The 11,439-nt window shown below is 46.6% G+C and overlaps 2 protein-coding genes and 1 long non-coding RNA gene across 12 annotated transcripts in view; 1 reads left to right on the top strand and 2 right to left on the bottom strand.

Annotated features, from left to right (window-relative positions):
- Window positions 1–626: 626 nt before the first annotated feature.
- On the bottom strand, window positions 627–4,098 carry LOC130521670 (ankyrin repeat domain-containing protein 1-like). 5 transcript variants are annotated; one of them, XR_008949410.1, is made up of 7 exons: window positions 2,282–4,098; window positions 1,958–2,089; window positions 1,777–1,884; window positions 1,579–1,677; window positions 1,404–1,502; window positions 768–1,030; window positions 627–677 (listed from the first exon to the last, which is right to left on the bottom strand). XR_008949410.1 is itself a non-coding variant. In XM_057025404.1 (6 exons), exons 1-6 carry the CDS (start codon window positions 2,423–2,425, stop codon window positions 821–823), a joined length of 792 nt encoding a protein of 263 aa, XP_056881384.1. In that variant the 5' UTR covers window positions 2,426–4,098; the 3' UTR covers window positions 734–820. The 5 variants fall into 5 exon arrangements, 2 of the variants coding, with proteins under 2 accessions (XP_056881384.1, XP_056881399.1); XR_008949412.1 differs by lacking the exon at window positions 627–677 and having other exon boundaries at window positions 806–866; window positions 932–1,188; window positions 2,282–3,190; XM_057025404.1 differs by lacking the exon at window positions 627–677 and having other exon boundaries at window positions 734–1,030.
- LOC130521719 (uncharacterized) lies at window positions 3,863–4,986 on the top strand. The gene is made up of 2 exons (XR_008949423.1): window positions 3,863–4,003; window positions 4,092–4,986. It is a non-coding gene; the product is annotated as an uncharacterized LOC130521719 (long non-coding RNA).
- Window positions 4,987–5,824: 838 nt separating this feature from the next.
- The window catches only part of ptprea (protein tyrosine phosphatase receptor type Ea), a 30,242-nt gene continuing 24,627 nt past the window's right edge, over window positions 5,825–11,439 (bottom strand). For all 6 annotated transcript variants that reach the window (XM_057025297.1, XM_057025308.1, XM_057025327.1 and 3 more), the window contains 15 exons: window positions 11,266–11,356; window positions 11,046–11,122; window positions 10,935–10,971; window positions 10,765–10,862; window positions 10,211–10,330; window positions 9,963–10,126; window positions 9,636–9,771; window positions 9,413–9,562; window positions 9,232–9,325; window positions 9,082–9,158; window positions 8,876–9,010; window positions 8,675–8,800; window positions 7,905–8,056; window positions 7,691–7,826; window positions 5,825–7,085 (listed from right to left, as the gene is read on the bottom strand). In XM_057025297.1, the coding sequence (XP_056881277.1) occupies window positions 7,011–7,085; window positions 7,691–7,826; window positions 7,905–8,056; window positions 8,675–8,800; window positions 8,876–9,010; window positions 9,082–9,158; window positions 9,232–9,325; window positions 9,413–9,562; window positions 9,636–9,771; window positions 9,963–10,126; window positions 10,211–10,330; window positions 10,765–10,862; window positions 10,935–10,971; window positions 11,046–11,122; window positions 11,266–11,356 (1,668 nt within the window). In that variant the 3' untranslated portion in view covers window positions 5,825–7,010. The remainder of the gene's footprint in view (window positions 7,086–7,690; window positions 7,827–7,904; window positions 8,057–8,674; window positions 8,801–8,875; window positions 9,011–9,081; window positions 9,159–9,231; window positions 9,326–9,412; window positions 9,563–9,635; window positions 9,772–9,962; window positions 10,127–10,210; window positions 10,331–10,764; window positions 10,863–10,934; window positions 10,972–11,045; window positions 11,123–11,265; window positions 11,357–11,439) is intronic.

Raw genomic sequence — 11,439 nt, 5'->3', positions numbered from 1 at the left:
TTTGGTGCGCCTGTCTTTGCGTTTTGGCCTGGTTTTAATCACTTTGTGAATCAATTAAGCGATTGATTGATTGCGAGTGGCCAATTTTGATGACAGCCAATGCCGCGATTTTGGTGCCCCTTGTGGACAGTCGCTGTAACTACACACTACACTCTGTCCATTCATGTTATAACTTTATGTCCGTCACAAATACTGCGACTACATTAGAAACCCCGTTTGACCACCATGGTTTGTTTTGATTTGAGGTATGCCTGTGATATAGAATAAATCAAATCAGAGAAAATTAAATGTGAGTAGCAGTGCCACAATCCATGAGGTGACTTCAGGATGTCCTGAGAACACTTAACATAAATATACTTCCTTACATATACTAAAATGGGTACTTTAAAAAATGTATAGCCTTAATCTACAGATAACGTGAATTGTATTTAATCTAATTAACAATATTAATGAAAAAAGTGCTTTAAATAACTCTTGTTTTCATCATGTAGAACTTTTATTAAGCAGGAGGTGGGAAATCAAAGAGGAAACTAAGGATGGATGAAATAGTTGACCAGAGGTTAGTCAAGCTGTAATCCAGAACTGCTGTGACATCACTTCCTGTCAGCCTGCTCATCCAGCAGCGTCTTCGTTTCATTCTGCCACTCCAGAACATCATCGAGGGGGCGACGACCCTCCTGAGAGAAAGATGCAAGGGCCGGATTTTATGACAAAAGAGAGGCTTTACTCTGGAGGAGCCGCTCCTGAACCCGCCGGCCCTGGAGTACCTGGTTGGTCACGCGCGTGTCGGCTCCGTGCAGCAACAGCAGCTGGATGATCTTTAATCTGCTTTGTCGAACCGCATCGTGCAGAGGAGTGTCTCCCTCCTAAACACAACCATCCTGTTGAACACGGGTGAAACCCTCGTCATCGGGGTTGCGTTTACACTCACTCGGTCCTGCGTGTTGACAGAGGCCCCGTTGTGGATCAGGAACTCAACACAGCGGAGGTGTCCGGTCCTCACAGAAACATGAAGAGGGCTGCTCTTCAGCTGGACGCGGTGGAACAAACAGAATCAGATGGGAGTTATGATGCAGGTCCAGGAGAACAGACATAGGGCAGGAAATGCGTGACACATGTAATTGTGGTGCTTTAACGTGAGGAGGGGGCAGAGGTCGGGTGGGTATCACACCGCTCACCGAGGCTCACCTGGAAAAGCACGAGTAGAGAGAAGCCTTTCACACTGATGCTGAGATAAGTGAAGATGAGTAACCAATGACGAGACAAGGTCAGGGTGATAACTCTGGGTTATCTCCTTAGGTAACAGGAATGAGTTTACAACCCAAAATGGACCTTTAAGTGTAGTTTATGTCACCGCAGGTGTCAGGACCTGATATTCGTAGCCCTGATAATATGGGGAGTACCTTGTCAGCTGCAGTGATGTCCGCTCCGTGGTCCAGCAGCAGTTGCAGAACGGACAGATGTCCTCCTCGACAGGCCGCATGGACACAGGTGGACCACAGCTGGAAGGACCCAAAACAGGAGGCTCAGATGTCCAAGTCAAACCATTAATGTATGATAAGACAACTGGGAGTTGACCTTGTCTCTGCTGTTGATGTTTGCACCCGCCTCGATCAGTCTGGCGACGGCTCCGGTGTTGCCATGTGAGCACGCTCTGTGCAGACCAGTACGTTCAAACTGAACACACACACACACACGCACACACACGGACACACGGACACATGAAAGATATTGACCAGAGCATCATCAGAGTGTGGTGACAGCTTCCGGACTCACCGCATCACAGGCATCCACATCCCCGCCCGTGCTCAGGTACCTATTGATCACCAGCAGGTCGTTCCGGTCACACGCCTTCCAGAAGTCCTCCTCATCCACGTAATAAGGCTGCGGAACGATCACGTCACTGATCACATGACCACCGAGCTGCGCTGTAACGTCGCCGCGTGTCGTGTATTACCGCAGTGTGGACAACAGGGGGCGCAGCGGCCCTCCTGACTGCACATTTCTGCTCTCGTTTGCTCTGTCGCAGGATGAGGAGGTTCTGGAGGTCCGAAGTAGTCTCCAGGATCACCCGACCTGCTTTATCGGTCTGAACCAGAACAAGGCAAAACCCTTTTAAGCAAATCAATGTGCTTATCAGCGAATACAGATGTACTCCGTTACTGTAGTAATGGAGCATCAAGGACCAGAACAAGACACAAGTGTGTACAGATTAGTTTGCTATGGATGAAAAAAAAGTTTAGGGTGAAAATGAAGCTAACCAATGCTTAAGTCTTCTCACCCTGAGGCTGCTGGGATGGCTGAAGTTGGCGTGTTCGCCGCTCCGTGTGTCCTGTTTCTCTTGGGAAACGGACAACTCGTAGCCACCGCTGCCTCCCTGCTGATGACACACATGAACCTTGTCTTCATGAAGGATTAAGGACATCCTGTCCGTCTTTTTCCTGTTATGGCTACGTAATAATCAGCAGATTGAACATTATGTCCTCTACCTGACAGTGAGTTCGCTCAGTTTAATCACTGGAAGAAAAAAAACCACATTTATGACTCCTAAAACTTTATTTAGAGGTTTAACGAGGGCCTCACAGCGACCCAGAACAGAAATACAGACCCAGCAGCTGACCTCTGACTTTGGGTCTGCGTTAAATCTTTATTAGCAGCCTCTCTTTAGTGTCAAACACGACCTTCTCTGGTGTCGCTGCATTGGTCAACAAACAAGACGGGTCATGCTCAGAAGGCCACGTGGACTCGGACCCACATGTGGGTGGATTCATTCGATTAAGGTCCGATCACGTAAACACAGAGGTCAAGGCATCTGACGTCTGTTTAGGACACCACAGAGGAAAACACACATGGCACGAGCCAGGATGAGGATTTTAAATCTCACCGCCGTCTCCTCTTCACCCTCGGAGCTGATTGGCTCTGATCTGTCGCCACTGGAGAGAAACAAACACTGAGTCTGGTCTGAAGGATCGGATCCAACCGGGCTTAAAAATCAGCGTCGGTTAAATGAGGTGAAGCAAAAAAAATGAAATCAACCTCAACACCAACGTTTCTTTTCCATTTAAGTGTATTTTGACCGTAAAATTTCGATTAATTTACGACAGATTCTCTTCACATTTCACGGATGAACAGCGGAGCTTTTCTTTTTGTCTCGTGAAGCTTCCAGAGAACAGCAGGCCCGTGCCGAAACGCCGCCATTCCGTCGGAAATCACGAAAAGGTCACCGGGGAAATCATCCTTGAGCTCACCTCTGCAGCGCCATGTCAGTGTTCAGAGCAGAAGATGAACTGATGTTTGGTATTCGCTCCTTTTAATACCCCCACACCCACACACACACACACACACACACACACACGCAGACACATGCGTGCACCTGACCTTCGGCCTTGTCAGTTAAACTTGCAGGAGGTGACTCTTGATCCCGTCTGACCTTAGTAACCAGAGAAGATCTCCCTCTCCATCTATTCTTGTAGTCTTCTCTGTAATTTTTATAGGACTTTTAACCAATTACCACGAAAATCCTGTAAACATGCCCTTAGTAAAACACACACACACTAAATAGGTGCGCTAAATAGGGTAAAATGGCTCCCTAATTAGGGATTAAGAGCCTTACATTTATTTTCTCTTAACAATATGTGTATTTTATTAGATAAACGTACATAAGTTGTGTATTAATTGGCCAAAACGACGGATTTCCGCATCTGTATCTGCGCATCAAAGACAAGATGCGAATGTTTTTGATCTTTTGCCAACAACGTGAACCAGAGGTAGAATTGTCTGAACGTAGAGACAATATCCGCTGGCTATGTTCAGTTTTATGTTATTGTAGCTTGCATCTGCTTTTAGTAGCTCTAAATCCCGAGTTCATTTTTACAGCTTTGATATTTAAAGCTGATCAAAGCGCACAACCTCTTCGTTAAGGGGAAACTGGATAAATGGTTTTGCAAATGTTTTTTGTTAATAATGGCAGACTCAGGAGATGGAATCCAGCACGGCAGAAATTGTGAGTATTCCAGAAGGCTTGGGAATCATCTTTTTAATGTTGCTAATTATGCAAAGTCTGCTGACAAACTCCTGGTTCTGTCTCTCAGTCATCGTTATTACGCTGCGTAATTTTCCGCGCGGCGAAAACAGCCGAGATGTGATGGTTCTCAACCTGATGCGACTGATTCTGCAGACAGAATTTGCCGATGAAAGACTAGAGTCGCCTTTGGTATACAACAATTTAATAGCACCGGACCCTCCTATACGGTGAGGGCCCCAAATCGGCCCGAAGTCTCGGTCCAAAATGACGCCGAGCGCAGCAACGCGGCTGAAACAGGCACCGAAACAGCCAATAGAACATCGGACACGGAGGAGAAAGACGGTCCTCTGGGACATGTCAGCGCCTCTGTTGAAGACTCTGGTGAAAATCAGCCTCAAACACCCAGGAGGAGGAAGAGGAGGAAAAAAAAGTACGATAAAGCTGCGGGCCAACCTCTGGATTCTTCCTCCGGGGACGAACATCATCATCTCCTAAGGACGCAGAAACGTCCAGGTCAAAGTCGCTCAAGGACAAGAAGGACATTAGCTGGTAGGAAGAGATTACATGGGAAATGGCCCGGAAGGGAAGGGACGCGTAAAGATGCTGAAGAGGAGACTCTTAGTCTGCTGAAAACCAGAAGAATGACACAAAGACCAGCTCAGCTTGGACGTTCTCCCAGTGAGGAACCTGTTCCCGGTCCTTCTGGGAAACGTTTGCTGAAGGAAAAAGGAAAGGAATCCCAGCTTCAAGCTACAGCGCCAAGCAAAGAGAGCCGAGAAGCTTCAGGTAAAGCACCTCTGACGGGAAGGAGAAAAAGGATAAGACCAAGAAAAGGTGATAAAGATCCAACCAAACCACCCGGAGGTTCGACTACAGACTCAGAAGAAGTTGTTCAACCAAAACCTTTGAGGAAGAGGAAAACGAAAGATAAAGATAAATAGCAAAAAATAAACTCTTATAAACCTTTTGGGACTGTTTTTTGTTTTTTAAGCTCCATTAAATTCTTGACAGCTTTTACTTAAAAAAAATCAAAAAAAAATCAAATTGAATGTAAAAATACATCCGTGAGTCTAATTTTTTGATTTTATGTGATTTTACTAACTAAAAGGGAAGTTTATTTATCTCCATTTCAATTAGTATGTAGCTATTCACATGTTGTTTACGACTAAGTTGAAGACATTTGCTCATAAATAGATCTGGAAAAAACAACTGTCAACCCCTGGTGTCAGTTTACAAGTCTTTCACTTCACTACAAGTCATCACTTCACCTGATAAAGGTTTCCCCCCCTCAAAAAGATCAAACATGAAACAACTACTGTATATGTTACACTTCGTTTCAGAAGAAGGTATTAATGATAATTATATTTGATCAGTCATTGAATTATTAGTTGTTTTTCTTTTGACCTTTTTCGTCTGATTTGTACTTACCGCCACCTACTGGTGACGTTGTGCAATTGCACAGGTCAGATCTTTGTCACTCTTCGAGAAACGTGATATTAAAGGTTAGAATGTGCTGATTAAACCATCTCTGTCTGAGACCAAACGAAGTTTAAACATTAACGAATGAAAGAGCTCATTTATATTCTAAAAAAATATTAAATGATCAGGTTCACGCTTTAATGGGCCTGTAATGCAGTTTCAGTGAAGCTTGAAAAAAACTCAATATCTCAGTTAAATATCACCTTAAATGCATTTTCTATATTTGTGTTTGGTGTTTGCAGAAATGTTCACTGTAAAATGAATTCGCACTGGCGCTAAAAACACCCGCTACTAAAGACAAACCTCCACTCAGGCCCAAAGCATTTTTAAAATGAATTTAATATTGCAGGTTGAATTTCAAAGAAAGAGAATCCAAAAAGGGAAGAGCCACCCACAGAGAGAGCGTGAGAGAGAGAGCTAGAGAGAGACAGAGAGAGAGAGCAGGGTGAAGAGCTGTTGTCCCTACAGACCTCCCTTAACCTTCTCAAAAAGACGGTAGGGACAGAAACGCGGCCACAAATAAACAGACTCGGGTTGGTTTTGTCGTCTCACCTTACGTACGGAGCGATCGCCATTGTAACGTTTGCGCACAAAACATATTTACAGCACACGCAGCCCATAATTAAGCAGAGCTTTCTGTACCAGGCAGAGGCTTCCACACTCAGACATTGTTCTTGAATAAACTGACCCCCGGATAACTCTGAGCAAGCAAACCCACGTGTCAAAAAGCAATTGTGGTTATTATTCTAGAATCAAGCAGGCACTAAATCACCACATTGGTTTCCTGTCGACGCATTGAAAGTTGTAGCTTCAATACCACTCTTTCCTCTACTTTGTGAGACTGCTGAAGAGCATGTGTACATGTGTTCTTGGCTACAGGCTTCGCTTTGTGCTTGTTTAATGTGCAGTCGTTTGATAGAAGGCAGGCTGTAGTAACGTTACATCCATGTTAAATGCTTTGCATACCACTAGTTTTTTTCTGAGGTACAAAAATCAGCTCCTCGGCGTCTGCTTCTCCGCATTATGGCTGAACCTTTGAAAGGTTTGATGGGAGCGTAGCATAAAAAATAGGTTCTCGTTTTAGGCTGAAGTCGTGAACAAAGGAAAGCTCCAAGGTTTTAGCGACATTTCCATTAAATTCTCCCGACTCGAGATGGAATGTCATCGGCAAGTACATAAATACATTTACTGCAACATTAAAAAAAACAAAATAACACTTAAACATTTAAAATACAGTATTATACAATAAAACTGAAATAAGAGACTTAAACACTTCATGGCAACATAGTTATAATACATGACGTGAAATATACATTAATAATCTAACTTTTCTCATTTACAATTTTCATTCACGGACATATTTTACAATAAAGGGGAAATATAAGTTCATGTTAGGACAAGTGCATAGCAAAATAGATTTTTGACGGCGTTAAAGAGAGACAGAACAAACAAACCGGCTTTAGAAAAACATTAAAAAGGGTGTTTTTGTCTTTTAAGGCAAAGCTCCTCATTTAAAGTTGGCATAGTCGGAGAAAATGTCAACAAAATCTTGTACCACCCTGTAGCAGAAGTCATACTGTTCCTGTGAGACACAGACAGAGGACACATGAGCTCTCCGTCAATTTCTTTAGGAAGCAGCTTGAGTGCTTGAGTCAAAGGCAACTGGACTCGTTGTTCTTGAGCATTTAGCCTTAAAGAGGAGGCCTGTGACGGCTGGTAGGAGCCTTTCTTTCATCTGTTTTCCCTTTAAAGTTAATATTCCTTCCAGATGTAGCTGTTTGCCCACTGGCACCACAGAAGGAGAGAGATCACGTGACCTCTCAGTCTGACCTTTAAATTCTATTAACGCAACACTGACCGCCATTCAGACGCACTGGTGCTAAAGAGAACGGCCCAACTCTTGGCACCATGAGTCAGACCACATGCGCCAGTAATTCCCAGGGCAGCGGATAAGCAGCATCCGTCCCTCAGTGTCGTCGTTCCCGGAGCTGGCTTCTAAAATAATGATGTCACCTCCCGTAATCTGTCATCTGCTTCCATTTTAGGCGGAATATTCCCCACAATTGAACCCCAATTGATTTGTCCTGAGCGCGTCCTTACCCAGCGTTCCAGACAAACCCAAGGACCCCAGAACCCCCCCGACTCAAGCACTCAAGACCAGCTTGGATGGGGACCGAAGATGCTTACCACAGTTTGGACCATGTGAGGCCTCTGCATGCGTAAACTTTTTACAGTTTGGAACACGTCCAACAGCCCTTCTGCCTTGACCCGCTCCAGAATATTGCTCAGTGCGATGAACGTACCTGTCCGACCTGCACCAGCACTACAAGGCAGAAGCAAAGGAAGGTTTCAGAAAGGGCCCAGTACAAGCCCAGCGCAGAGGGAACGTCTGCCCAGTTACCTGCAGTGTACAACAATGGGATGGTTCCCAGACTGCTGCTGCTGTCGTTGAACTGAGGCGATGATGTCGATCATACCTTTCCCCTCGGAGGGAATGCCCACCTCCGGCCAGCCGTGGAAGTGGAAGTGTCTGATCACCCTCGTCTGCTTCTCCTTTGGGGGGAAAAAACGGGCGGAAAGATGAGATCATGTCTCTCAAGACTCAACGTGAGGAGAGAGTCTGTAATCTGAGAGCCTCTGGGAGATGTTGCGGTTCGAATTTAATGGAATACAGCAGACAAGAGGCTTCAAATCAGTCTTCTTACAGACGCTCCTGCCCAGTGGATTCCCTCTGCAGCGGAGCGGTTTATACACTCGGGCAGGATCCTTCCAGAAAATTAAGGTGCCTTAGTGCCACTAATGCTTTACAGTCAGGTTAAAAGATAGTTTTGACCATATTTGCTGCTTTAACTGGATAGACTCTGTAGTTATTTCTGACATTTGTCATTTAGGTCAAAAGAAAAAGCAGAAATGATTCATTTCTAAGGTGACACCTGATTAATTACGATGTGGCGTGTTTGTGTGGACCTGCACCGCTGCACAGGAAAAGTCACACTGGGACCAAGTCTTTGAAGCCTTTTTATGGTGCTTTGATGCTTTTGGCTTGTGCCGAGACTGGGTGAAAGGCTAGAGACCTCCCTCTCCACGTCATGTTGCAGGGGAACGTGTGTGATCAGAAAATAACGATGAGGTCAGCCTTCTCTATAAAAGTGGTGCAGTGAATGTTCTTACCGGCACAAACGTCAGTACCAAGTCTCGTAGACTGAACGTGTCGCACAAAGTGTCTCCTTTCAGCTCCACCTTGTAGTCCCCGTAGGCAACGGAGTCCTCTGCGGGCCAGTACTGGCAGCATTTGTCCTGTGACACCAGAACACGATATTAAACGCCGAGATATTCGGAGACGATTGTCACGTTGGCTGCTTGGCTGCTCACCTGCTCCCTCTCCTGGAGCTGCGTGAGCATGACGATGGAGTGACACTTCCATTCCCACACCATCCTCCAGAAGTCGTCCACGGTGTGGGGGAGAGGGCCCTGAGTGGCGATGTAGTAGTCCTTCTGTCTGTAGCCCTGAGCAAACACACTCTGTTAGCTCCGTCTGCGCAACAATGTCAACACGGCTTCTCCAGAAACCTGCTTACGTCGATGAAAGACGCGTTGACGTAGTCGGTGAACTCCTGGCCCCGTCTCATGGACAGAATGACTCTGTTGAAGTCATCTAAAAAGGAAATCAAGCGGTCAACTGGGGGGATCCATTACACTCTCCTCTCACACGTCTGCTTCTTTCTTACAGGGAATAATTTGCAGAACTCTGTTCTTCTTCATGTTGGCCGGAAGGTTCCCCATCCTCATGTTCTCCTTCATTATACGCATGTTGGTCAGTTTCTGGGTAATAATCGAACGAGCACACGCAAAAGGGTTTAAAATAGGTTTAGGAAAGGTGACTAATGAGATTTGGACTTCTTTCTGCACCTTGAACTCTTCTTCCAGGCCGACCCGATCGCCGTCCACGAAGGTGTTGTGCAGTTTGTGCAGGTGTCCTTCGAGAGACGACACGTCCAGCTCGGTGTCTCCATAGAGGTAGTATTCAAGCAGGGCCTGGTAGATGAACGAGTACTGAATCTGAGGTCAGAACACAGGCTTTAGTTCCAGTCTGGACACGGGGAGACACGTCGGGGGGGGTCGTCCGACTCACGTCTGTCTGGACGAGCTGCGAGCGCTGCTCGCGGATCTTCGAGACGAACCCGAACACGTCTACCTTCTGCTCCGCGTGCATCATTTCGATCATGGCGTCTATCACAATGAAGGTCCCCGTCCTGCCAACGCCGGCGCTGCGAGGACGCACAATAACCAAATCAAGGACGCGCGGCGCTCAGCTGACGGTTGCTCGTCCGTCGTCAACAGTGGCGAAACAAAGAGACGCCAGTTCTCGTCGTTACACAAGACAAAGCCAGTGTTTCGGAAAAACCCTGATCAGGATCACGTGCCGGGAAACAAGCGGAGGGTTTAGAAGCGTCAGTACCTGCAGTGGACCACGACGGGCCCGGAGAAGGGGGGATTGATGGCCTTGACCTTTTTGAGGAACTTCAACATTCCGATGGGCGAGAACGGCACTCCGAAGTCAGGCCAGCTGGTGAAGTGGAGCTGGGTGACCGGTCTGGGGGTCTTGGAGGCATCGCTGGCTTGCTGGGAACAAAAGCGCCACATTTACGGATGCAGCTCCTCGGCACCAGGACAGTCTAGTCCCCAAACATCGGTAGAAACACTCACATATTGGATGCAGAACTTGCGTATGGTGTAATCCACAAGGACGGTGAAGTCTTCGACCGCCACCCTCACGTTCCCGTACATCCAGCAGCCCTGATCGGGCCAGTACTGGTAACACTTGTCCTGCACCACAGACACAGCCTTCAGCTGATTACCTGCATTAAAAGCTGATGTTCTCCTGTAACGTATTCAGGTTTTTCTTTGGGTCCGTTTGACTGGAAGCAGGTGCAGATCAGCAAGAGGTAAAACCCCAGCACCCTTGTTGCTAGGGGATTACTGCGCCGACTGGGCGGCTTTAACGCATTAACCAGCCTTTGGTTTCAGCCTTTCACACTGATTTAAGTCTTCGATGGATCTCTGCGCGTCGATCTCTCCCTCGATCTCTCCCTCGGCTTATATTAAGACCGGGTGATTATTGCACATCGAGAGACTCAAACTGCAAACTCAGATTAAAACAGCGTTGCTCAGTCAGGCTCTATTTTTATTTTTTGCGACGCTTCATTATTCTCTGTAGAGGGTGTGTGAAGCAGCGGGCATTTAACACTTTAATCACTCACTTCCTTCCTTTCTTTCAGATTCGTCAGCATGACAATGGTTGCTACTTTCTGCTCCCATATCATCCTCCAGAAATCCGCTGCCGTCTCTTCTTTTGGGCCTGTGAAAGCAGATGGGTGTAAGAAGAATCCGGGCCTCGCTCGGTTGCGTGCGTCCGAGCGCGCGTTCTCACCTTGTGCTGCGATGAATTTGTTCTTTTCAGTGAAACCCTGCAAGGAAAGCAGATTTTAGTCTTTAATAAAAGAACCAGAAAGGAGAAGAGAGTCACGCTATGGCGACTCACGTCGATGTACGAGGCGTTCACATAGTCGGAACAGGGGTTTCCATCCAGCTGAGTCAGCACCACCCTGGAATGATCATCTGATGGCGACAGAAACACACCTAGTTGCCCTCTTGTGCATCAAGAACATGAAGCTACTTTCAATGAGCCATAACAGAATAAAGAGAAACCGAAAGGGTAAGCACAGGAAACCCAGTTCCTCCTGAACACAACGTGCACTCACAGGGAAGGATGTTGGGGTATCTGTTCTTCTCCTTGTTGTCATCCTTGTTCGCCGCCTCGTACGTCCCGCTGGCATTGCCTCCTGGCAGGAACTACAAAATAAGGCAACAATCCTGCTGAAAACGCAGCCGAATCTGAGGTCAGGTGAAAAATTAAAGCGCGGAGAGCTTCCTCT

Source organism: Takifugu flavidus, chromosome 1 (genome assembly GCF_003711565.1).
Source record: "Takifugu flavidus isolate HTHZ2018 chromosome 1, ASM371156v2, whole genome shotgun sequence".
NCBI classification, from domain to species: domain Eukaryota; kingdom Metazoa; phylum Chordata; class Actinopteri; order Tetraodontiformes; family Tetraodontidae; genus Takifugu; species Takifugu flavidus.
Note: the sequence above shows the minus strand (reverse complement) of the source record. Positions and strands in the feature narration are given on the sequence as shown.